The sequence below is a fragment of the Mya arenaria genome, chromosome 14 (genome assembly GCF_026914265.1).
Source record: "Mya arenaria isolate MELC-2E11 chromosome 14, ASM2691426v1".
Classification (NCBI taxonomy): domain Eukaryota; kingdom Metazoa; phylum Mollusca; class Bivalvia; order Myida; family Myidae; genus Mya; species Mya arenaria.
The window spans coordinates 32987433-33015381 of NC_069135.1; the positions used below are offsets into that span (position 1 = coordinate 32987433).

The 27949-nt window shown below is 35.3% G+C and overlaps 2 protein-coding genes across 7 annotated transcripts; one reads left to right on the forward strand and one right to left on the reverse strand.

Annotated features, from left to right (window-relative positions):
* Positions 1-701: 701 nt before the first annotated feature.
* Positions 702-5034, forward strand: LOC128217311 (transmembrane protein 229A-like). 2 transcript variants are annotated; one of them, XM_052924387.1, is made up of 3 exons: positions 702-1029; positions 2258-2337; positions 2426-5034. In XM_052924387.1, the coding sequence occupies exons 2-3, from the start codon at positions 2322-2324 to the stop codon at positions 2944-2946; spliced, it is 537 nt and encodes a 178-aa protein (XP_052780347.1). In that variant the 5' UTR covers positions 702-1029; positions 2258-2321; the 3' UTR covers positions 2947-5034. The 2 variants fall into 2 exon arrangements, with proteins under 2 accessions (XP_052780347.1, XP_052780348.1); XM_052924388.1 differs by lacking the exon at positions 2258-2337 and having other exon boundaries at positions 708-1029.
* A 505-nt stretch (positions 5035-5539) lies between these two features.
* On the reverse strand, positions 5540-27278 carry LOC128217309 (uncharacterized). 5 transcript variants are annotated; one of them, XM_052924382.1, is made up of 9 exons: positions 27186-27278; positions 18989-19128; positions 18425-18575; positions 16631-16733; positions 15820-15976; positions 14960-15166; positions 12767-12963; positions 11582-11757; positions 5540-10263 (listed from the first exon to the last, which is right to left on the reverse strand). In XM_052924382.1, exons 2-9 carry the CDS (start codon positions 19080-19082, stop codon positions 9486-9488), a joined length of 1863 nt encoding a protein of 620 aa, XP_052780342.1. In that variant the 5' UTR covers positions 19083-19128; positions 27186-27278; the 3' UTR covers positions 5540-9485. The 5 variants fall into 5 exon arrangements, with proteins under 5 accessions (XP_052780342.1, XP_052780345.1, XP_052780341.1 ...); XM_052924385.1 differs by lacking the exon at positions 27186-27278 and adding an exon at positions 26988-27006; XM_052924381.1 differs by lacking the exon at positions 27186-27278 and adding an exon at positions 22031-22138.
* Between the last annotated feature and the right edge of the window lie 671 nt (positions 27279-27949).

Here is a 27949-nt window from a genome sequence, read left to right on the forward strand (position 1 = left end):
CTTCCTTCCTTCCCTTCTTATGTCATTGTATGTCAGCCATTCCTCCATCCCTCATTTTACTTTCCCACTCGTGCCCTTCCTTCATTCCTTTCTTTATTCTGTCAGTGTATATCAGCCATTCCCCATCCCTCACTTAACCCTCCCACTCGTCCCTTCCTTCCTTCCTTTCCTTCTTCTGTCATTGTTTATCATCCGTTTCTTCGTCATCCTTTTTTTACACCCCACTCATTCGTTTAGCCTTCCATCCTTCGTTCCCTTCCGTTCTTCTTTAATTCTTCTTTTATTGTTTATCAGCCATTCCCATATCATCCCTTCTCCCTTCTCTATTTCTTCCAATCTACTGCCTTTTCTTCCCTTCTATCTTCTTTAATTCTTATTTCATTGCAGGCATTCCCATATCACCCTTTCTCCCTCCTCTATTTGTTCCAACATCCTGCCTTCCCTTCATTCTTTATAATTCCTTTTCCATTGTATATCAGCCATTTCCATATCACCCTTTCTCCCTCCCTCTATCTGTTCCAACCTTCTGCGTTTCCTTCCCTTTATCCTCCCTTCATTTTATCGACAATCGTTCCATGTGGAAGGGTGTTTGAGGGTCCTCCCCAGGGAAATTTTGGCCAGTTTTAGTCTGAAATGGTGCACTCTGGTGTATTCTATCGGAAAATGACATGAAAATGTTCTTTTCTTCGACAAGCCGCTTGTGATTACTTCAATTCGTTTGATGGCCACAAACTTAATTAATACAATAAAAAACAAGATCTGTTCAATGGTATCAGTTACAGTTAGACAGTCTCGTGAATTATTAAACGGCAGAAATATACGCATGCACCTTGAAGAGCGGACCAAGTTCTTTATTGATCCCTCTGTATTGATATTGGGTAATTGGAGGGAGAACTAAGTGTCTCTGGCTTGTATTGACTTTGACTGCATGTATATAATCGTGGATTATAACAAATAAGGGAATAAGAACGTGGATTTATGTTTGGATATTTTTAACGATATTTTCTTAACTTTTGTCGGATTCTCCTGGTAAGTAAACGAAGATTATACTTGTATTCGACAGCATTTTTCTCTTGCTGAAAATCATTTTAAATAAGAGTCTACTTTCATATAAAAAAACATGGTTTGAAAAGCTTCAGTATTGTGTGTGTGTGTGTGTGTGTGTGTGTGTGTGTGTGTGTGTGCGTGCGCGTGTGCTTGCGTGCGTGTGTGCGTGTGATTCACTATATTGTAACTTCTTCGTTTGTATTTAAAACTACAAATTAAAGTCGCAACCCCCTTGAATACCTCATCTGGTTGTTTGTTGAACATTGTGTTCTTGTCTTGTAAACAAATGAATGGACTTATTCGTAAATATACATTTACTTTAGTGTTTCTCGTTCGTTTGACTTCTAAAAGATTCATAACTTTAATGCATATATTTATTTTAACACGTCCCAAAAGGAAATATATAACGTGTTCGCTGAAGTTCTGCACTACTACCAGCACCCCCTCCCCCCCCCCCAAAAAAAAAAAACAACAACAAAAAAACATTTGATAATTACAATGTGGGTGTAAACGTGGGCGTATTTACGAACAATGACAATGATCGTACGATCGTACTTGTATTAAAATTCATTATTAAAGAGTACAATATTAACGCATCAAAATCTTAATTTATTCTAATACGCATAATGTATTTATTTGGGATAAGCTTTACGAACAGTGAAATATATATGCACAATTGAGTTTCAACCACAAAGTGTTGGTAATACATTGAATAACCTGGGGACAAGATATCGACGGCGTTATACTAGTACATTATCTAGAACAACTTTTAAATTTGCTCAAACGTAAAGTTGCTTTGTTTGATGAAGGTATTGGCTTGTTCCCCAAGTCTGGCTTTATATACATGTACATGAAAATAGCGCTTTGTTCGATATTGGGTCACGATTTAGTCCGTTGTTTAACTGTCTAATAAAGACTTCCTCGTAATGTTTAAGAAAAGAACAAAACCTCGTGTACTGGTACCCACCCTAATAATTGTCCCGACGGTCAAATTACATACCAAAACTCTGATCACATGTATCAGAAAACAGATCATGAACACTTCCAAGTATTCGACTACGCAATTTGCATATTTTATGTTCAGTGTATTTAACAAAACTTCTGTTTGTCTGTTATTGATAACATATATAGTCTGTTAAATTGTATTCAGTATAAAATTGAAAAAGTTGTCCACAAACTTGTTTTAAATAATTATTGTTTTTATCTTCAGATTTTAAGTCGTTGATAATAATTGGCAATTAGACATTCCAACGTTTTCCAAACCTGCGCGAAACATGAGAACATTTAAATGTAAGTCAAGTTAAAAGTTTTGTTAAGTGTCCATTTTCATTTAAGAAAAAATATTGTTCATTCTCCAACCTGTTTCTTTACGTTGCAGTCCATCCATCGATGCCTACGAAAGCTAAGGAGTCTGGGGCGGTTTCGCGGCCACTTCCGGCATGGCTACGCTTCTACTTGTACGGCATGCACGGGCTGCTGGACGAGATCGTCTTTACGGCGCTGTTTGACTTCTTCTTCGAGCCCGAGGGGAACGCCATGCTCAAGGGATACTCCACCCTCTTCTCGTTCCTCATCTACGGCAGCTGCAGTTTCGTTGTCGAGCGCGTTTACGTATACTTATATCTACGTCACGGCGTTCAGTGGTATATCCGCTGGCCGTTATATCTGTGCATCCTTTACACGTGGGAGTTTACGTTCGGGCTCGTGTTGCGTCAGTTCGACGCCTGCTCATGGGACTACAGCCACTACCCCCTGAACGTGATGGGGTTAATAACATTGGTGTACGCACCCGCGTGGCTCGTGCTCGTCGTTTACCAGGACGTGCTCGCCCACTTCCTGCTCTCTCTCAAGGTCACGACGGACGTTCATATGGAGGGGCTGCTCCATAAGGTTGATTGACCCCACCGCAGATAACGATATAACACTTTGAGTCAAGTTTACAACACAGCTAAAAGAAAATACTTGAGCGTATACTACAGCGTAATCATGTACCGTCAACATGTTTGGTACACAGAATAATTATATTTAGGAAAACGTTACTGTAGAACTGCTCAGAAAAAAACAACACTATGCATATCAACGGTAACAATGGTATGGCATAGCGTCATGTAGGGGCGGGACACAAATCACCAAAATGGCACGTGTTGACACGTGCAGTAGTCGTTTATTTTATATGCATCTTTGTGCATTATCCATGACAAGTTGTTCAAATTTATTTTAGAGTGTTCATTATGTGTGATAATAAGTGTTTGCTGAGGCAATAATTCTAGTGTTGTGAGGACAATCATGCTCGTGTTTGGTTCTGTGCAAACTTTCAACCTACAAGTGGAATATCAAAGTTAAAATAGCATTGCATTTGCTGGAAACGTGTTTTACTTCAAGCATAAATGGCTTTATAGAACATTATAATTTCTTGTAGATTATAACACTTTTTTTCGTGAATTTCTTTTGAATTTTTGAAATTAAACTAATAGTTATTGTGATCCACATAATTGCATAAATTTATTTTTTATCAGAATTTTAAAACAGCACAACGAAAGTTTTCTGGCACATTGTGGTAGTGGGGTATTATGTTCTGATAGAATAATTGTTAATTATTGTTGATTTTCCATACATTATGTGGATATATATTATTACTATGCATATTATTTTAAATATACACACCAAAACATGCTAGAAGTTTACAAAATCATGAAAGTATGCAAAACCATAAACCTATAAGACCTGGGGTGGTATTCATAAAACTTCTTAAGTCTTTTCGTAACTTATGTCACTTTCCTAATTTTATTATCTCTAAAGTCTTATGAAATAAAAATGGAAGAATTTCCAAAAAACATTATTTCTATTGACTTGTTGGAAAAAAACACATAATTTAATGTTAAAATCACTTATACATTTCTTTTTATTCGACATTGGAAATGTTAAGAAATTGACTTAAGCTAGGAAATCACTTGAGAAGTATTACGAATACCGCCTCAGATGCCTAAAAATTAACTAAACGTAAAAGGTGCTGAAATTTTATGCTTCTCACATTCAATACATGCCAGATGGTTTTGTTGAGGTAAAGAATTTTATCACTTATGTTCCGAATACTATTATTGAGGAAAAGAGAGTGTACATGTATGTATTTTAAAATTAGGTGATAAACATTCACTCTTCAATAAGAATTCCAAATAAATCAATGTTTACCTGATCGTGAAACATGGCCCTCAATTTCTTAAGTTAAAGTTAAAGAGTTTGTACATTGTATGTATACTAGCGGAAAAAGAGATTGTGAATTATACAAAAAATAATACAGGAAATCTGCCAAAAATAATGTAATGGTGTTCAATGCTTACATGATTACATGATGTAAACTTCTCTATAATAAGACAAAGAAATGTAACTGATGTAGAGAGAGAGGTACTTTGGCAAAGCATGAGACAATTTCCAAAATTAAGTTATCTTAAAAACTGGCTATTTCTGGGGATATCAAAGAACTAGTATATTTTTGTTAGCAGTGTTTCTTTATTCCGATTGTATAATCTAATTAAAATATAAATGATTTCTTTGATATAAGTTCATGCATTTTGAATTGAAGACTGAATTGATTAAAAGTACAGAGTTGATCATAACATTATTCTGTAAAAAAAGAATGTTTTGAGTTATCAATATTTAGAATTACACTCGACTGAATATAAATATAAGATAGACTAGCGGAAAAGAGAAACAGTGCTTAAATAAAATTTGTCTAAAATAAAATCAAGCCTTTCTATGATCAAATCATATTTACCGTAATCAACTATATGAGACTTAAATAAACAATACCTAAGCTATAAGAAACTATTTTCAGATAAAGACATCTTTAAAAATTGCCATTTCTAGGGTATTTTCAGAACAGGTATACGAATATTTCTGTATGCACAGTTTCTTTTTCTGCTAGTATACTTCTGAGTAGAGCAAGAACAAGACTGTTTTGTTTCAGTATTTTGATTATTGTTGTTTTAACTACTGTTATGTTTATATGAAATAAAATGGTGAAAAAACAAGTGTCATTTGCTCCTTGTCTGATAACATTTGTTAAAATGTATACATGTCATTACTGCTCATATGGACAGTGTTCGTGAACACTGAACATCATAATACTTAATAATACTCATAAATATATCTACTTAGTATCAAGAAATTGACATGACACTGAACCACCCTGATATAAATAATTATAACTGTTTGACCAACAAGGAGATTTACAAGTCATACGATAACACTCGGGACAAACAAACTCAAGTTGACTTTAATACAATGGATTTCTTTCTTAAACAAAGATCGTAATTATCAAAGGCGGTCATAATCCAATTTAACCTCGTATCAATTAGCATTAGACAAAAAGCTGCCACAAATGAGACAACCAGTTTTTACAACAAAGCAATTGTTTTAGCACTTGCTCTTGGTCCGCCATTCCAGTCTCAACATATAAGGCTTGTAAGCTAGTGAAATTACAACAAAACCCCTCAACATTTTAAACGCTTACTTTCTTTTATTTGCAAAGTATCAATTCTAAATACATGTAATTTGATAAATGATAAGTAATGAGACCTCCCACAAGACTTGCATAGAACACTGATGTAAGAAATACAATACTGAAGCTTAAAGCATATTGTAGCATGGACGGACATATATGACACATAACATTAAAACTTAAAGCTGAATGTTCATATCTGATCTAGTAAATTGTGAAATATAAATGAGACAGCATAGTCCATACACAATGTAATGCTAATAAGCCTTTTTAGCAAGATAAGCAGATAGCAATTAAAGGTGGTTTCTTCTTTTCAAAATAGTGTCTTTTACGGAGACGAGATTAAAAGTTAACAGCAATAACTAAACTAGTATCCAGTGTATTATATTATATATTGATTTATCACCAAACAAGTATTATTATTAATGCCCAAAATGCTGAGTTAAAAGACATCCTATGCAGACTCTCCTGTCATGTCATTTTCATTTATTTGATTAATTTACACTCAATCAAACTGAAATCCTACTTGAGTTTCATCGCAAATCAATACTGTTTTAAACATTGTCTGGTAATATTGTCAGCTCGCATTCATTCACGTTCCATTTAAGGCCATATTAAATCATTTCTATGTTAAGCATTTGCAGACGGATAGGTTTCAGGTTCCAAAAAACAACAACAACATTTTATATGATAAACGATTTCCTGAATATTTATAATTTCATATAACTATTATTCCTACTACAGAAGACAAGTGTAAACAACATTCTTCATACTTTGTACTAGTAATATTGACCATTGATATCTGAAAAGGATGTTTTCTGTGTGATTCCCATGTTTCACACAAGTCTCAAATATAAGTTTTATTTGATATCATTTTACAGTGAAAATCTATTTGACGATGAATGGACTAAGGAGGCTCTGTGTGTCTATATTCTACATATGATGTCACTCATTTAGCATTCATTTCTTTCAGGGGTTCTTCTGTTGTTGTTTTCAGGATACCTAAATAGGATTTCTGTATTAAGGGTTGACACTTAACACAAAAACAGTTTTGTATAGTCTAATGGATTATAGCAACAATGCTTTCAATTTGCATAAAACAAGAGCACCACAAGCCAATAACATGCTCATCTGTTTGTTTTCTCAGTTGGTCAAGGGGAATAACTCAACAATTATTAAAGTTTACAAAACAAGAGTTACTGAATATCTTACAAGTGAAAATATTGTTCGAGTATTATCATCAGTACATTTGTTTTTTCAACATGTGTACCAAGTTTTCTTTGAAAATCTTAAGTTGTTTTTGAGTTATTACTTAGTTAAAAAATAACCACCAAGGCTATCTCAACACTTTAAAACAACAACAACAACAACAACACAAGAGCGAAAACCTATTTTCATCTGTTTGTTTTTTTAGTTGAACAGTGAAATATTTTTTTATCAATTAGTTAAGCCAGAGTCATGGGCCTTCTTGTTTATGTGGGTATTGTATACATATGGGTATTGTTACAAAACACATGTATACCAAGTTTCATTTGAATGTGGTGTGAGTTCTAACCAAGGTTGAGTATTTGCGCGATGCTGCGACCCACAGTGACATCTTTAAAAAGAAGACAAGCTTAAAATGAACTGGTAAAAACTTGCCCTATTCCCCAAAAGGAAATAAAAAACTATATTTAATGTTGGTCAACCTTTTAAATGTTTACATGACAATTCTATTGCAAGTAGTCAAGAAATACATGCACAAATCAAATGAACATAAAGCTTCACAAAGTATGAAGTGTATATAATGTAAAATGTCTATGGTTTTGTTCCTAAAATTACACCGTAAATAAATAATAATCGTATTATAAATTGACCAAATTTAGAGCAAAGTAAACAATGTAAAAGGCACTATAATTGCTGCTGTTTGCAACATAGTTGAGTATTCATACAACAAATAAAAGTACACTAAACAATAAACATTATGATGTATGAGCAAAACAGTACAAGTTTATAATAGCACCATAATCACAGTGAAATAAAATATAAAAAAATGAGACAATAAAAACTTTTGAACACATAAAACCGAGATGAAACAATTCATGAAACAAGAGCTGTCAATGTAAGTGATGAATGTCCCCAAGTGCCAGACAGATCAATGGTCAATGCCCATATAATGATGCAGGACCCCATGATTGTTGACTACAACTTCGAGTGAGGGGACGACGTAGAAAATTGGTGCTTGCAAAAACACATCCAGAGATAAAGACATATATTTTGAACCTGCCTTTATGTGCAAAACATCTGTGCAATGTTATTTTTCAAATACCACCTTGCAGGACAACATTACGACCAAGACATGACCACATGTAGGTGTGAAAGCAAAAAAGGTTCTATCTTCTTCTTTATTTCATGTCGCTTAGAACCTTTTTGCATTCATCACTCGATTTTATCATTATACTCTATGTGCAAATATTCAACATAACTTAAAGAATAACCCCTAAGAGTGACCTTGGCCTTTGAGATCGGGGCGTTTGTCTTTTACACATCACATCATCTTTATGTTCCTCAAATATTTGCCAGGTTATTTCAAAATCTCCCTTTGTATGACATATTTATAGCCCGGACATGACCACCTATTCTCTCTATACATGTATATATATTCAATCATGATTAACTTTTACCGAGTAAAATGTGACCTTAACCTCCAGGGAAAGGATGTGGGTCTTACATGCAACATGTTACCTTTGCATTTCTAACATTTTTGCCTAATCATTTCAAAATCGCACATTGCGTGACAAAATTACAGCCTGTACACAACCAAAAAATAGACGAAGATCATATGGTACAATTTTAATATGCCTACCTTTGGGGGCATGAAAACTGCTCCAAGTCTTACAAAGAAATACTATACAAGTATGAAAGTAAGGCCTTGAATTCAAATAACTGCTCTGACGCCCAGTCAACCCTATTTAAATATTCATATCCATAAATCATATGATATTCAAAAGATGTAAAAGCCCTGGACAGACAAACGCATGTGGACTTGTATCCAATTGATTTTTCTGTTAAACAAATTTGTTAATAACTAAAGATTTGCATACTCCACTATTAGCCATACATCACCTGTAAAACAACCACCACGGTAATATGAATGTATCTTTATATCTCATTAAACGATGACAATATGGAACAATGGCACCTTAAGTGGATGCCAGAACTCATCTGGGTTTTTTTCTTTGTCAAAAAGGGGCATAACTTCTTAATTGTTCAAGATTGTTCAGGACAGAGTTAAAGGTCTTGCTTTGCATGTGTGTATTTTCAGGGACCAAACATGTACTAAGTTTCAAACCAATATCTTTATTTCAAGTTGTCGCTGAGGATTAAGTTTTTGCATGACAAAGCCAACAACACCATGGCTATGTTTATACCTCCACTTTTTTCTTTGGAAAATAGAAGAGCAAATGACAACTATAATGTAAATTCAAGCAATAAAATTTCAGACCCGCTAACAAGATTATCTTTGAAAAATTGTGAACACTAACCTTAATGTAAAAAGCAAAATGTAAATATAAAACTAGAAAAAGCCCATAAACACTGAGACAGTCTAAAGAAATATAAAAAACATTGTACATATATGTAGAATGAAGATAATTAACAGCCAAATAAAATGTGTACCAGACTATTATAGTCCATATACTTTAAAGCTATTATCGGTATAATATAGAACTTGATATCCATACATAGTTCAAAAACCTCCTCAAATCTGTTGCCTTGGTAGAGACCAGTACAGTACTGCCAGTCATTTTTAAGGGACTTGAGACAGCAGTCCTGTCAGGGATGAAACAAAGGGAGTTCAGGTTGTTGACACATATTTGTCAGTGTCTAATTATACACAGCCTAAACCAGCCTTACCAACACATTTGTTCACACAGTGTGCCAATGTCACATCACAGAGAGCCTAAACCACAAATTTCTCTGCAGGTGAGTATGGTGGTGGGGGTCCGTGGGGCCAGGGAAGCTCCCTCTGGGGTGAAATCCTGGGACCAGCTCTCTGTATCTCCCTGGGAACTGATGGGACTTGGGGCATCGGTCCCTCTCTTGCACTCTCTGTGGTGGGTGTTGGCTTGGCCTCATTCTCATTTACAAACGATTTCTGAAGAGCTATGCTTGATTCAGCATTCCTTTGTGGATGTTGAACCGGTTCAGTTCTGAATGATCTGTTTGATTCATTTCTTAGAGGCGGTTCTGGCACATGATCAACATCAGTTCTAATTGCACTTAATGAATCACTTTGAGCACTTTGAGGATTTGTTTTATTTGAAGGATTTTGTATGCTTCTGTTATCAATTCTTTGGAAATTACTTGGATCATACACTCTTGAGTTTGGATCAACCTGCCTAAAGCCACCTCCAGGGTTATAAAATCCTAAAGGAGGGGCATATCTTAGATTACTTTGTACTGTTTGGTCATCGGTAGTGTCATCCTCTGTTGTTTCAGAAAATGATGAGTCATTGTCAGATGTGTGATCAGTGGTTGAGTCAATTTGGGGAGGAATCCTGGGTTGAATTCCAGGGCCAAGTACTCTAACAGTCTCTTTCAATGGAGTGATCTCCCTTGGCCTAATTTTGTCAACATCTTTAACTGGTGATTGGTTGGCAGGTAGGGTGCGAGATTTACCAGCAGAGTACTTCCTTTCAAGTGGCTGTGGCTCGTAGTCAAAGTCATACACCACAAATCTGAAATTTAATTATTTATATCATGATATTTTGTTTCACTACAATAAATGAAAATGGTACAGCAGAAATAAGATAACAAGCATTCTATACCACAGCAATACATTACATAACAAGCAGTTTCTGACAGCTTTAAATCCTTCTCAAGCTAGTCCCGAAATATTTTGGTCCAAAATGTTCACACAACCATTTTATCACATGTTATGCCTTGTTTCCATTTTAATATAGCCATCACACATTTTTCTGTATTACATATGTAATATAACATTGCTCAATTTTTATTGGTCAGAAAATATATCACTTCACATGTTTCTCGACAAAAACAATTGTGCAATCGGTGATATTTTAGCAAGTCATACATTAATTTCGCACTTTGTATTTATGATGAAGATTTATTTGAATACAGCAGTACATTTTCCATCTAAACCTAAAGAGTAATGCAATGTATTTCGTCTTGATTTTGAATAAAACATTTTTAAAGACGGTCCATACTTCTAAACAGAATTAAAATGATGGGATGTATATGAGGCTACAAATTATTCCAAGTACTTCATTCCTGCAATGCATTAAGCACAGGAAATTGCATTGCTTTGTGGTATTCATCTCATCACAAACAGGTAGGTCGTTTTTTCTATTTGTTACTGGAAAAGCATGTGATAAAAAGATTTTGTCATCATATACTACACAAATTTATTCCACTTGTCCAGGAAATATATATGTAAGGCTCATAACTATTATAGCCAATGTTCTGAACTTGTTGAATAAAATTGTGTATCATATGAAGACTCGAGACAGGCTCTATATAATAATTATTTTTCAATTAGTCATTGTAAAATGAGGCTTTACTAAATAAGAAAAAGAAAACACAAGAAACACACATATAATTTCATGAATGTTTATAGTTATTCCATAAACTTTTCTAGCAGTTACTTACTACCAAACAGGTTCAAAAACAATACTTGAACATGAACAAAAGACTACATTTTGAGTGGAAAAATCAAGGTATCTGTAGAATTTACAAGTTTAAAGCAACTAGCTAATATTGAGAGCACATGTGAGAGTGTGATCTATGTCACAAATGTTTCAGTATGCTCCTGAAAAGTGAGTTTTTATTGAACAGGATTAAACATGGACACAATGAAATTAATCAAATCAGAAGGAAATGTTTCTGATGAATGTCAGTAAGGCTGCAGTTACTAATTGTAATTTACTTTCAAGTAGAACTGCAACTTACTTGTTTCAATGGTAGCTTTGTGTGTAACTACATGTTATGATTTGCAATCTCTCAGTTACGTAAATCTACACATCCCATCATAAATACCTGGTATCCACAGGCACTGTGTGCATCTCTCCATCCTGGGGATACTTGTACACCTGATCCTCCTCCCCGTACCTCGGCCCTGGGGTGGGGCTCACAAACCCCGGTGCACGGGCATTATCACCTAGAAACCATCTTTCACCTCGTGGAACGCCTCTGTCCAGGTCAGAATACAGCACCTGAGGTTGCATGCAACCAATTGTTAGTGTTTTTCATGTCTAGGGAGTCTTGAATTTGCAAACAGTTTGTGAAAATATCTTAATTTGTCACGGAAATATTACATAAACTGTATGCAATAAAACCAAATAACATCTTCGAATAGATCATTTTGATCTAAGCAAAAAATTGAAAACACCCATTCCTTTTCTTGGTGTATTTTCAACAAATTTTGGCTGCCTTTAAAACTGTTACTTTTTAAACTAAGTTAGTGAAACACTTCATAAACAAGAGATGTTTGTCAAACAACGACAGCTGATTCAACACTGACATAAGATGCCCTTGAGGCAGTTTTAAAATTATGACCATTCAAAGTGTGAGGATAGAGTGTGTTATGACCATAACCTTTGACTCTATGACCTCAAAATCCATAAAAGTCATCAGCTGGTCACCAAAAACCTAAATGTCAAGTTTGAGGACCATGGGTGCAGGCATTGTCAAGTTATCACACAGACAAGCTTTTTTTCTATCATGGTCAATGTAACCTTGACCTTTGACCAGATGACCCCTTAAATCATAAGGGGTCATCTACAGGTCAGACACAACCCAAAGTCAAGTTTGAGGGTGCAGGCATTGTCGAATTATCACTCAAATAACATTTTCGCATTCAAGGTGACTGTGACCTTTGACCCGATGACTCCTAAAATCAATAAGGGTCATCTACTGGTCTGGCCAAACTTCCATATTAAGTTTGATGACCATAGGTCTAGGCATTGTTGAGTTATCACTCGGACAAGCTTTAAATTTTTATCACCTTTAAAGGTCACTCAGACCTTGACCTTTGATCCAATGAGCCCTAAAATCAATAGGGGTCATCTACTCGTCAGGCCTAACCTTCATGTCAAGTTTTATGACCATACGTCCAGGAATTGTTGAGTTATCACTTGGACAAGCTTTGGTCTACCGACGGACGGACGTACAGACTGACCGACCTGCGGACTGACCGACCGACATGTGCAAAGATAGGTATACCTGTTGTGTGCCAGGCTGTGGTGGTCTGAAGCCCGGGTTCTGTGTCTGGGTTGGAGGCTGGAATGGGGAGTAGAGACGGGGTTCGACCACGGGATGGGGCACATCCTGTGGCCTGTAGGGTGTGGTCAGTGCCCCCTGGTCACTACCGGACTGGGATGATGATTGTGGTTTCCTCTCCACTGGTGCATATCTGTTGACTGGAAAAATAAAAAAAAATATAGAAAATTAAACAGAATTAAGATCAAGGTACAAATGTGTCAAATACTGTGTTTGTCAGGAAAGTCAACAAAAGGCAAGATACCTGTGTGTCCACTTGACAATACTAAGTATGTCAGCAGTTTCAACAAGTAAGGCGAGACACTTGTGTGTCCCCTTGACAAAACTGAGTATGTCAGCAGTTTCAACAAGTAAGGCGAGATACCTGTGTGTCCACTTGACAATACTAAGTATGTCAGCAGTTTCAACAAGTAAGGCGAGACACTTGTGTGTCCACTTGACAAAACTGAGTATGTCAGCAGTTTCAACAAGTAAGGCGAGACACTTGTGTGTCCCCTTGACAATACTAAGTATGTCAGCAGTTTCAACAAGTAAGGCAAGATACCTGTGTGTCCACTTGACAATACTAAGTATGTCAGCAGTTTCAACAAGTAAGGCGAGACACTTGTGTGTCCCCTTGACAAAACTGAGAATGTCAGCAGTTTCAACAAGTAAGGCGAGACACTTGTGTGTCCCCGTGACAAAACTGAGTATGTCAGCAGTTTCAACAAGTAAGGCGAGACACTTGTGTGTCCCCTTGACAAAACTGAGTATGTCAGCAGTTTCAACAAGTAAAGCGAGACACTTGTGTGTCCTACTTTATCATGTAAGTATAGTGAACAAGTAATGTAAGAAACATGTGTGTCCAATATTTTGTGTGTCAAATACTGAGTCTGTCAGCCCAGTGAGCAAATTAGGCAAGATACAGGTGTGTCCAATACTCAGTCTGTCAGCCCAGTGAGCAAGTAAGGCAAGATACAGGTGTGTCTAATACTGAGTCTGTCAGAAGAGTGAACAAGTAAGGCAAGATACCTATGTTTCAAATACTGAGTCTGTCAGCCTAGTGAGCAGGTAAGGCAATATACAGGTGTGTTCAATACTGAGTCTGTCAGAACAGTGAACAAGTAAGGCAAGATACCTATGTTTTAGATACTGAGTCTGTCAGCCCAATGAGCAAGTAAGGCAAGATACAGATGTGTCCAATACTGAGTCTGTCAGAACAGTGAACAAGTAAGGCAAGATACCTATATGTCCAATAGTGAGTCTGTCAGCCCAATGAGCAAGTAAGGCAAGATACAGGTGGGTTTAATACTTAGTCAGTCAACACAGTGAACAAGTAAGGCAAGATACCTATGTTTTAGATACTGAGTCTGTCAGCCCAATGAGCAAGTAAGGCAAGATACAGATGTGTCCAATACTGAGTCTGTCAGAACAGTGAACAAGTAAGGCAAGATACCTATATGTCCAATAGTGAGTCTGTCAGCCCAATGAGCAAGTAAGGCAAGATACAGGTGGGTTTAATACTTAGTCAGTCAACACAGTGAACAAGTAAGGCAAGATACATGTGTGTCCAATACTGAGTCTATCAACACAGTGAACAAGTAAGGCAAGATACATATTTGTCCAATATTTTGTCTGTTCACAATACCTCTATGTGAACCTCTATGTCCAATACTGAGTCTGACAGCACAGTGAATAAGTAAGACAAGATACCAGTGTGTCTAATACTCAGTCTGTTGGCAATACCTCTATGTCCAATACCGAGTCTGACAGCACAGTGAATAAGTAAGACAAGATACCAGTGTGTCTAATACTCAGTCTGTTGGCAATACCTGTGTGTCCAATATTAAGACTGACAGCACAGGTAACAAGAAAGGAAAACAATGGAATTGAAGGACAGAGGTGGAATTAGCTAATGATTTACATGATGTAATGTAATGTTGTTTTTTTTTTGATTTACTGCATAACCAGAGCATTCCTGACAGCAGTCTCAAACCACAAATGACAAGAGATGCAACTGTATTCAGAAATGCCTACTGTGTCAATTGAACCTCTTCAGAATGACAGTGCATGATAATATACCTAGACTGAACTTTCTGTGACTATTTCAGAAAACCTAACTTTAATCTAGGTTCTAAGTAGCATAATTTGACATACTCTGCTGGTTGGGTGTTGAAGCCCGTGTAGATCTGTGAAGTGCAGTGGAGGCGGAGGGTTCTGGGTTGTTGTGGCGGTAACGATAGCAGTACACTATCCAGCCCAGGACAAACACTATAGAGATTGTCCCAACAATCGCCCCACTTATCAAAGCTGTCTGGTTGATGGAGGAACCCTTCTTCTGGGGTTTGACCACAATACTGGAATCTGAAATAATGGGGTGGGTTGTAAAAATGTTCAACTGATGAAAAAACTCCAATGATTTCTTTGCCATTGTTTGGTTTATATTTAATTATTTTAGCTTGATTGTGATGAAAGCCGATAAGATCACTCTCGAGTTTGCCTCCTGGGCAGAAATTAGTACTTTGCCTTTTTTTGAGAGGCCATGAGAAATTACCCCTGAACCCACAACCTCTTGGGTGAGAGCCAGACATTTATACACCTAGATCACGCTTACCCTTCAATTGCCATTGTTTCACCTAAAGAGGTATAAAAGCTTAATTATGTTGATCATCGTCAATTTCTTGGAAAATTAGTTCATTTATTTCTTTAACTTTAAAAAAATACTAGGGTGTTCTCCATTAAAAAAATCTGTAAATGAAGATTTTTTCTATCTTTAACAGTAAATACAGTTCTCACAGTTAAATAATGCCACCAGCTGCATTTGTTTACTTCAAAATTATAATCATATTTTTGGCCAACTGATTGATTGATTGATTGACAACTAGGGACTGGTCCATTAAGTGCACAGTGTGGCTATTTTCAGGATTCAAAGGACCCTGACCTCATTCACATTTTAGGTAAAAAAAACCCACTGAGAATAACTCTGATCATCTAAATACTATCAAGACTCAACCAACCTGTAGTTAAACTATCTTGGCTACCACAGAATGGTTTTATCTGGAGGGAAATGGCATAGTTCCCGCCCCGATATGCACTCAGTTCTGATACTGACACCTTCAGCTCGTTCTTACTGGAGCACCATAAGATAGGCGGAAACTTGTGGCAGTCAAAGGTCTGAAATACAAATTAAAATTCAGATCTATATTCTTAAAACTGCATGATGTTGATCATTAGTTAACCGATGCACCTCTGGAACAGTAAAGGTAGTTCATTTTTAAGGCACCTGTACACTGATATGAGCCACTTTTTAGTACAATTCCTGGAGGAACATTTCATGAAGAATACTAGGAGTGAGAGAGATTTTGTACCTTCGAGAAATTCTCAACAAAAGTATTGCACTGTTTTAAGTCTTTCCTGTTTATATGAATATATGTCTCATACACCTATCGATGTACATGAGTGAATAACAATCCAAATTTTAACTTCTGACATCAAGCCTCTGACATTAAGGGTATTCATTGGAAAACCCAATACACCAATGACCTGGAATCTCTCCAGTCAGCCAATGACAAAGTGGAACCCTTTTGTCATGTCCATTACCAAGAATTTGTATCTAAGACAATATAAGGTATATATATTCAAATAGTCTAGTATAGACGATCAAGAGCTGTCCTCTGATCTGAGAAAATAGATATCCACTCGCCGGGTATTAAGAGCTCAGGAAAAATTCATTCAAAATATTTCACACCCATTTTGCACATGCACAAATTCAAACCATGCAAACTATCATTATTTTTCCTATAATAAGTTCAATGAAATACCACTTACAGAAGGTGCAAAGTCATTAAGGCCATCATGGTAGCTCAGCCTCACGTTACAGCTGTCCAATGTGTACTCTAGTATCTTCACACAAAGACACACACATGGCTCGCTGAAACAGATGTAAACATGTTCATACGTAAACAAAGGAAAGTCTTCTGTAAAAATATACAGCTGAAAGAGAATAAAAGATAATTAAGACATTTCCCCATAGAAACTGTCTGTGTGGCCAAGAATCTTTTCACAAGAGGAATGCACAGCTCAATCAAAATAGATAATTTTCAAAATAAATAACAAGTTTATAAAACATAAAACTTTGAAAACAGTCCAATCATGAATTTTAATAATGAAAACACCCAAGCTCATTTCCACAAAAGTCTCATACACCTATGAGATCTAATTTACCAAAGAGTTTAAGCCCCAACATTTTGTTGTAATCAAATAGTTACTGCACCCATAACATGAGAAATTGAATGTATTTATACATAAAAACACTTCAGGGCCAGTGTATAATTTCAATCACAAGGGTAGTGGATGTTGACTGTTTTGCACCTATATTGTCAATGTGGACAATGTTTCACTAGCATCTAAAATAAGTGAACAGTGTTGTAGATTTTCTGCAGCATGGTGAACAATTTAGCTTCCCTCACAAAACTAGAACTGTAAGCCATAGGCTAACGAATACCCCCCACCCCTCCATGTCTAGGTTGTTTGCCCTGGAGTTAGGCCGGACAAAGCTAATTTTGCCTACAAGGGGAGATAACTCCAGTCAGGGTCATGTGACCTGTACCAAATTCACAGAGGCGAAAGTTTACAACATGGCCATTAATTTCTGAAAGTTTGATAAAGATTTGTTGAATAATAACAAAGATGAATCCCGGACAGGGCTTATTTTGCCTACTTTAACACATCAAGGGGAGATAACTCCAGTCAGGGTCATGTGACCTGTACCAAATTCACAGAGGCGAAAGTTTACAACATGGCCATTAATTTCTGAAAGTTTGATAAAGATTTGTTGAATAATAACAAAGATGAATCCCGGACAGGGCTTATTTTGCCTACTTTAACACATCAAGGGGAGATAACTCTGGTCAGGGTCATGTGACCCGTACCAATTTCACAGAGGCGCAAGTTTACATCATGGCCATTAATATCTGAAAGTTTGAAAAAGATTTGTTCAATAACGACAAAGATGAATCCCGGACAAAAAAAAACCGGACGGACAGACGGACAGACAGACGGACAGACGGACAACCCGATTCCAGTATACCCCCCCCCAAACTTTGTTTTGGGGGGGTATAAAAAGTTTTAGTTGGAACAGGGATTCAAACTTGATACCTCAAAGTTTGCAGTCGGGGTGCCCGAGATGTAAATCGGTCATCATTAAATTATTTGGACGTAAAGACGAAAAAGTGAGGTAAGATTGTATATACATGTAAAGCAGGAAATCAGGAAACTCGTTGTTTAAAAGGAATACTTTTTTCTTTTAAAAATTGTGGGGTGGGCGTTCAAAGGAGGCAATGTTTTTGTACGATTTTGCCCAAAATATGGTAATTTTCAGGCCAAAAACTGGGCGATTGGCGATCATTAGAGAATGGGCAATTAATATAATAGATAAGGTACTAATATTTGGTTGATAACATGATCAAGAAGCCTAATTTCCTGGTATAATTTTTTAACTCCTGAATATATACAAAAAAACTTGCTAAAGCCAAGAATGCTGTTTTAATGTTGATGACAACCGTCAAACCCGGGACGCCTACCTGTATGTAGACCCAGAACTGAAAGCCCCTGGACACCTACCTGTATGTAGACCCAGAACTGAAAGCCCCCGATTGCACAAAGGTAAGGGGACAATGTTTGGCATGTACATTCCCCCTCACAGATGCCTTGAACACATCATCAGCCTCGTAGAAATGGGTTTTTGTGCAGCTACTCTCACTGTCAAACCCCACTGCAATATAATAATCACTCTACACTGTATGTGGTAAATGTGTTAGGACTAATCTAGACCTAAAACTAAATGCGTTCAGACTTTTTAAAAATAACAGATTTTAATCCTTCAAACAATTCAACTTAATTACTAGATTTAACCCAATTTCACAGAATAGTGATACCCGTAACATCAAAACAATCAAAGATAAGAAAGCTTTATCTATAAAATCATACAGGTACCATTTGATTTTGACAAAATATTATAGATTTCTATGAATACCAGTAATCTTGTATTCTACAAGTACCTCCGCTATGCTCACTGATGTCAAACATAGCAAGATCTTATATTGGAAACTTTCTTTCACTTTAAAGCAATTCATCTTGAAAGTCTTCCTAATGTCTTACATATATACATCTAAGTAAACAACTTACATGTGTAGTCAGCAGATTCAACTGTGTAGAAGGAAAGCAGAAAGAGAAGAAGGGCCACATGTTTGTTTCCATGGTGACAGTTGCTGGGCAACATGGCACTGGTTTCTAGGTCAACTGTAAGTCATACTGCGGAAAGCATTCTGAAAATAGAAGATAAGAACATATTCAAAATCGTTTTACATCAAATCAATTTAATGCAATCAGACAGATGAGAAATGGCTGTCAGTGCAATGGATTTATGCTCAATGATATCTAATTAATTTCCTCATACAAATTCCAAGACCTGCACTGTATGCTCTTAATATCACATATGAATCTTTTCTCCACTTTCTTTCAAAGGATTTTCCCTATATACCTGCTTAAAGAACCTTAATTCCTTCACAAGTACTTAAAAGCCCATCCTAGTCCTAGCAAATTAGAAAAATTACCCTAAAATACATTTTCATAATATATCTATTCAATGTCATTAAATTCACATGCACAAGGCATTTGGGATAATATTTATTGCTCTAAGAACACTCACTCTTATATTCCTATTACAGCTTATATATCCAAGCACTGTACTAACATTGGAGAACATCTTTCAACACCTGGGCAGAAAACATTGGGGAATGATATTTCTAACATGAAGGAGATGGTTTTAACATATCTAATGTATCTCAAACACATCGCAGTCTGTCATGTTTGTAAACATTCATCTATATGATAGTTCAACATGTCTCATAACAATCTACAATGATAGAATGCCAGCATCCGACATGGATGTTAATAAGTAACAAAAAACTGGTTACGGTAACTTCATAAAACTTAACAGGAGATTTTCCATTTTCATTTCGTTCAAATAGTTTTCACCAAAGAGTTATATACATGTATGAATGAATCTACAAAGAACTAATATCAGTAAGTATTTTTATGGCCTGAATAAGAACTACTTTGCAAAAAAATTAAACACTCCCTTACATTTTTATCGAAAAAGCATCTTCAGTTGAGGTGTGGAATTTTTAACTCTACACTTTTGAAATACTGCCTTAAGCATGAGTGTTAAAACAGTATCATGCCATACTTAAAGAATTTAAGAGAATGCAGAATCTAGAATTAAAATGCTCCAATATAAAGTATATTTCACAGATTACAAACTCCCCTGATGTGTATAGAATCTGCCCAGGCCAGGAATATATAGTTAATTGTCATTAATCTCCTATCAAGCTGTTCATCAAGTTAGGTGTAGCCCAGATAATCTAGATAAAGCCATTTTAACAACCAGCTTATCTTGAATCTGAGGAAATTCTGGTACATCTTATAGGATACTTCATGGGCAAAGGAAATTGTTATGTCTTGAAAACTTGAAAAAACATTCTTAGTATATCAAAGACAAGATCAAATAGAGTAAAATAAGGGTGTTTAGGAGGCGGGAATGAGTCAAATAGAGGGTTGTTGCATTCTGTCAAATTGTCTGGCAATGCTTTTTGGAACATTTTTTGACCCACAAATAATGAATTTATGTAAACAGCATTGATGAAACAAAATCAATTGCTACTACATTGTAGTTTGTTCCGGTACTACTAAATATGTAGTTAATTCTTGTAACTTTCATTAGCTTGGTTGAGTTGCTTTAAACTGAATGCCCCTGTAGTTTAGGTCATACAAATTCATTTTAGCTGGATTGTGACAAAAGCTGAAAGCTTACAGAATCTCTCTTGTCAGTCTGTCTCCTGAGTAAAAATGAGTACTTGTGTCCATTTTAAGATACCATGAGAAAGAAACTCTTGGCTGTTGAGGCCACCTATAAAGCTTGACCACTCCCACCCTGATGGGGATTGAACCCCGACCATTTTGGATTTGAAGTGGACACCTATACCACTCAAACCCTGGTTGGGATTGAAACCCCAACCTCTTGGATTTGAAGTGGACACCTATACCACTCAAACCCTGGTTGGGATTGAACCCCCAACCTCTTGGATTTGAAGTGGACACCTATACCACTCAAACCCTGGTTGGGATTGAACCCCCAACCTCTTGGGTGTTAGGTGGACACCTACACAGCTAGACCACGCTCGCCCTGGTGGGGATTGAACCAATTTGAAGCAGAAACCTATACAAAGCATACTGCAAGTCCAAAGTTGATGATTTTTTCATGGATTTTTTCATGAACTGTTCATCAAGTTCATCAAAAGAAGTTCACGAACCTTATGCCATAATAATAAAAATCACCAATTTTCTTGCACAGAATTCATCAAAACAGAAAGAAGCCCATGAAACTGTTGATGAACCTGTCCACCCTCACACTGGTTGGGATCAAACCCATAACCTCTTGGATGTGAAGTAGCATACGGGTATACCACTATACCACTCTTATCGGAGTTGGGATCGAATCCACAATCTCTTGGGAGTAAGATGGACACCTATACTGCTAACCACTGTCACCCTCAATGTCCTTTTAAGTAGACTAATGACTATAAATGTATAAAATGATTATGAAACACATGCAATATTTAAAATATAACCTACATTTTCTCAAATTCAAAAATTGACTCAAAGACCCATATTTAGAACGTTGTAACGCTAAATTGTATCTTGCCTTAAGATACATCATATGAGGCCAAGGCACTTATTGGATATGATTAAACGCTACAGATCAATCAAACAAAATATTCCCTAAGGCAATCTCTACAAGGTTATTAAACATACATGTACAAAATTATTAGTCAGCTTTCATAAACATCTTGCTTAACCAACATGAACATAATAACATACCGTAGATCTTAAACTCAAGATGCCACATAAATTTCACATAAAAAGAATAGGATTGGAAACAACAATGTGAAAGAAATATTACCTCCCTGTATTTATATACTTGTATATTATATTGTATAACTATAAGTCCAATACCATATCACAATATGTAGTTAGACTTAATACAATCTATAATATATATGGCACACATTTCTGAATCATTTGTTAATCCATCCATTTTCACAATAATCAAAGTTCAGCTATATACAACTGATATTCGTTCTCAATGCGATAACAAAATATACAAACTTTATCTGCTTTTCTAATTAGCCACACTGACGTCTGATCAACCCTGCAGTTATCAAATGTAATTCACATATAAATCTCCCTCAGATGTGGCTTCCAGCAGATTCTTATAAACTTTAATGCAGACACAGACTGTCTTCAAAGCTCGAATTCCATGAAGAATTTAAACGCCCTCAAACCATTTTTTTTCGCCTTTCATATGCACTCAAGTTTTGTGTTCGTTTGATTTATTATGCAACTCTTGTTATTTGTTCAATCTGAGCCATATTCATACCCTCAAAACAAAGTAAGATCCGAGTCTTCAAATACAGTGTGTTTCTTTTGTGTTTATTAATCCACAAGCGAGTTTTACTTTACACATAAAATCTTAATTATATACATTATCTGAAATCAGCTTAATATTTTTTAAAGTTTAAAAAAATATTTACGTTGTATCTTATACACACTGGATTTTTTTTTCTGCGAACTTATTTGCTACAAAACTTTTACATTACAATTCAATTTATAGTTATTGCATCAATTATTTGACAATTTAAACAACACAAATCACTAAAAACAACTTAACAATTCAATACATTTTTACTTTAATTTTTAACAGTAATGAATATGGAGAAACAATTTCCGTAAAATAAACCTGTGTTGAAACAGTTACTGTGTGTAATGATATCATCGGTTGATAAAGAAAAATAAACTGCCGACATCTGCAAATGCAACAATATCCAGGATTACTCAGACATCATTCTTGTACTCTGGGTACTTCAAGCTCATTCCTAGAATATAATCCATAGCAGGCTCTTAATTAAGAATTAATCATGAGCTGACATGAAATGATGAATTGGAGCAATTAACACAGCAATTATCAATATATGCTTTTATATTTGAAAGAAGAAAGGAATAAGAATTTAAGACTTTCATGATTGGAAGACATTTTTGTTGCTAGGTCATGCTAGGTAAACAATATTGTTCGCAGTTACCTCAACAAAGCTTTACACATTCATTTATTTTTTAGTTTATTTTAAGTCATTTATGATACTACATGTAGTATTAAGACATTGAATTTGTTTATTTAAAACATATACAGATGTAAATACAGATGTAATTTATACACCAGCCAAGTAGTGTTTACATGTAAATGTCAATTAAAATTGAATTCTTTCCATGAAATAAGAAAATGTTTTTTTGCATTATCAAAATTTTGGCATTTAAATCCAGCTGATTTAAGCCAAGTTCCAATCCCCAGCACATGTACAAGGATCTAAGCACCTGTCTCCGGCCTTCGCAATTTATCAGCCCTGCCAACATGGCAGGGTGGCTTCCGTCATATTAGACTGTTCACCTACGCATGTATTTATTACAAAAACATTAAATAACATCATTCACAAAATGCATCAGCAAAATTTAAGCTATTCTAACATCTATCACTTTACCAGTCAAAAAAATAATTTACATTACTTTATCAAGCAAGGGGTACAATTTTCATCACTTTACCAGTAAGGAGAACAATTTCATCACTTTACCAATAAGGAGCACAGTTTTCATCACTTTACCAGCAAGGGGCACAATTTACATCACTTTACCAGTAAGGAGCACAATTTTACATTACTTTACCAGTAAGGAGCACAATTTATATGACTTCAGCAGTAAGGGGCACAATTTATATGACTTCAGCAGTAAGGGGCACAATTTATATGATTTCAGCAGTAAGGGGCATAATTTACATCACTTTACTAGTAAGGGGCACAATTTACAATACTTTACCTGTAAGGAGCACAGTTTACATCACTTTACAAGTAAGGGGCACAATTTACAATACTTTACCTGTAAGGAGCACAGTTTACATCACTTTTCTAGTAAGGGGCACAATTTACATCACTTTACTAGTAAGGGGCACAATTTGCATTGCTTTACCTGTAAGGACCACAATTTACATCACTTTACTAGTTAAAGGCACAATTTACAATACTTTACAAGTAAGGGTCACAATTTACATCACTTTACCAGTAATAAGGGGCACACTTTACATTGCTTCACCAGAAAGGAGCATATTTTTATTGATATCACTTTACTAGTAAGAGGCACAATTTACAATATTTTACAACTTACAAGTGTTAAAAGGAAGGAGAAGTGTGTTCAAGTACTTCTGGTCATGGGCATAAACAGTCTGAATTATCAACAACAGTGCCTCCAGGTCAGTGGGGATTTGTTCATACTTCTGGATTAGTAGGTATCCGAATTTATTGTCAAGGAGGCACACCCTATATTACAATTTATGCAATATATGTCTGTTCTTTGAGCTTTTAGATGTTGATAAGCGTTGAATTGAATTAGTAATAATTGGAAAGGACAAGGCCCAATGTATATATGTATATATATATATATATATTTGCTTTAGTAAGAAACTTGGGTGAATTATTGGTGAAAATATTTCCCAATGATGTTGTGACCTTATAATGAGCTTCCAGGTAAAAAGTCGAAATGCCCAGTTGCACCATATAGCATATCTTAATTTTGTTTTCTTTTTTGAAGAAACCAAAGGTACTATTTTATTCGCTGAAAATGGAGGAGAAACATTGAACTTTCTTTAAACCTCAGACACAAACCTGTTGACCAATTATATTTTGATGTATGAATGCCAAGAAATCTAGTCCAGTTTAGAACCAACACATAGCAAGGGGGCAATTTACCGGCAATGATTATTTGGGCCAGTGAGCTTTTTTGAAGAATAAATATGCAAGCTGACAGTTTACAAGCATATTAAATTTTCAACAAAATTGTTTTGAATCACACTAAATTAGCATTTTCCCTTTTGTGGTGGGTGAATTGATTCATCAACTGGGAAGAATCACAGCCTTTCTTCTGACACTCTAAATTTACGGTGAACAGATATTTTTGCTTCCAAGATTATTTTGCAGTAATTTTCTTGTGTAATTACATCAAATCAAATTTTTTTTTCAGTCGGTATGACATCTTATTAGGTGTCCAATTTTTTAAGGCACTGTGCTGTTATTAGATGTTAAAAAATGAATTATGAGTCATTCTGTACATAACAATCACACTGGCAGTGATGGTAGTCCATATAAATTGACTCCTGTCAGTCTTTTTATGAATTAAGATAGGCAGGTGTTTGTCAGTGCTTCTCTGTCATGAGGTTTACCATCATGTACATTTTAAAAATGAAGACATGTTTACCAAAGGCTTTTTTTTCATAAAAAATTGTTATGAGCAGGGTTAATATACTTTTAATAACATATTAATATTTGAATATAATTTATCCTATTTGCGAAGTTGAAATGGATGGCGGAGTGATAAGAGCATCATACTTTTGATTAGCGGGTCGGAAGCCCTACTTGAAGCTCCGTCTATATTTAGTACTGGTTATTTCTCAGGAATGGTCAATATTTCTGCATGTACATATAATAATTCATTGATCCTGGGAGAAGGATTGTTATCGGTACCCGGCTCATCATCGTTGCAAAGTAAAATAAATCATTAAATGTTATATTTACAGATTTGTTTATAACCAAGTCCAAAATAATAAAGCATATTTAAAATTGAATTAAATACAAGTGATACTGTTTTACACTGTCACATGGACCTATGCATACTGTAAACATTCTATGGAGTAAAGATTCTTGACCATCAGTTTATGGAACATAAAAAAACAGGTGGGGTTTTATGGTAGTCCAAATAATTGTACGTTAACAGATTTTTTTTTAGATTTTTGATATGGCAAATCCTTCACGTACAAATTGTTTAGTATCAAAAGTGGGTAGTTGTTCCGATCAGGATTCCGGGTTAAAGCATATAGTGTCTATAAAATATTATAAAAACAAGAAATATTACCAGATAATGTTATTTTATATTAGTTCCGTACCAAAAAAAATATATATCCAACTTATAATTATGATTTTGACGGCTTTTCTTCATTTCATTCTGTCAAAACATAACGATATATACATGAAGGGCACCTGCAAGGCTTTAGGGCACAGTTTTAAATCGCTCGGAACATTTCGGCCATGGCCAAGTTGTTACGATTGTATAAACGAGGTCTATCACAAAGCTTTGTCGGAGGAGGCCGAGCTATTACGATTGTATCGAGTTGTTCCCCTTCGCATAATTGTTGTCTGTGTCAGTCAACTTTCGTTTTATTGGAAAGGTAAACAACTTGTTTTAATGCATTAAATGCTTGTTTAGTGCAAAATAACATTTCACTTACATGGTAAAATATGAATAAAACTCTTTATGATCAATTTCAACCATTAAATACTTCACTTAACACAATTTCAATATTTTTAAAACACCCCCGTTTTTTGCACATTCCTGTTTAGACGTTACTGGGCGAGTACCTAAATCGGAACAGTACCTAAATATGGAACACCCATTATAAAAGTGTTTTTCCGATCGAGATCAGTTTATTTACGATTTTAATCAATAAAGACGCTTGCTTCAGATACAAGTTCCAAAGAACACAATTGTCCGGTAAGAATTTCAAATAATGCAATCATTTAAAGTTTTTTATGTTCAAATGTCAATACATGGCACTCGGGGAAAAGACTATATGCTTGCCACAATCACAGCATACTGGTACAGTCTATATTTTACTGAAATCATCAACTTTTACTGACAAAAATGACAAAAAAAGACAAGCTGGAAATAACATAAATTATTAATTTACTTAAACAAAACATGGAGCAATAATTTTAAAAGAATACATAAAAATAAATAACAGATTAATACTGTTCCATATTTAGGTACTCCGAGGACGAAAATGGCAGTCCTTGATTGTGCGGCTAATAGAGTACTTTTCATGCAGATTGGTAGTATCTTCAAAAATCCAATTTATATCAACCAATTGGTCTTGAATCCTAGTATGCTGATGGAAAATTTTGTAGTTGTGGTGCAAGTCCAACTAAATATATTTCACAAATAGTGTCGAAAGTGTTCCGATTTAGGTACTCACCCAGTAGGGATTGGAAGAATCCCGTATAACACGTCTATTATTTTAGACTAGGGTTAATGGCAGAGCAACGCAGAAGCAAGAAGGTACTGAACAGTACCAAGAGATATTTTTGTGTTTTGGTTATATATCTGTCAGTTTAGTTTATGAGTACTAGAAGTTACAAGTAACATCGTTTTACTTCACACAAATTAAACTCACCAAAAGGTACGATACCGAGAGCACATATAGTTCATAAAATACATTTCTTTGAATAAAAAAACTGGCTTATTAATTTCCATAAACAAACATGAAATACAGTTACCTCCCTTCCTTTATAAAATCCATTATTAGACATACCGTCCAAATGAGAGCTGGGCATTCGGAACGGTCTATTATAGTTGTTGATTGTACACATGATTGGCATTCAAAAACAATACAACTTGAAACATTCTGACCTTCATTTGATTACTATATTAGTTAAGCTATTATTTAAAAAAATACTGCAAATGAAATTGACTCAGTGCATTGACTTTTTAGAATTTAATGATTTTTTTTCAAACAATAAAAGACGGAACGTGTATACAGCACGGTATCAAATGGGGCTGACGTAAATGCTTTAATGACTATATGTATAAAATGTACTTGACGAAAATATAATGTGTATAATGCTATCAAAATTTCTGACTGAATACATTTATGTATTTTGGATAATATAAACTAAAGTTTTAAGTTTTCGTAGAAATATTCTATTTTTTTCTCCCATCAACAAAACGCGAAACCTTAGAGCAACAACATGACATAACAACGTAATATCAGCGTAAAAATTATTCTGTTCAATAGTAACGGAAAAGGTGAGACGCTGTTTTTCTGCCTTTTTCTTTAGGCATTATTTGTATATTTAAATGAGGTTAACACATATTTTCATTAATGTTGTATTTAACCATATCTATACCCACTGAACGGAAGGCATGAAGTCGCTGATT

Bases quoted from the DNA above. Each gene is read 5' to 3' on its own strand.
- LOC128217309 (XM_052924382.1), bottom strand. From the start codon at position 19,082: ATGTTGCCCAGCAACTGTCACCATGGAAACAAACATGTGGCCCTTCTT. The intron at 15,167-15,819 runs GTTGGTTGAGTC...CCATTATTTCAG, and splicing joins CCAAGATAGTTTAACTACAG to ATTCCAGTATTGTGGTCAAA. The intron at 12,964-14,959 runs GTATGTCAAATT...TTATTTTTCCAG, and splicing joins TTCAACACCCAACCAGCAGA to TCAACAGATATGCACCAGTG.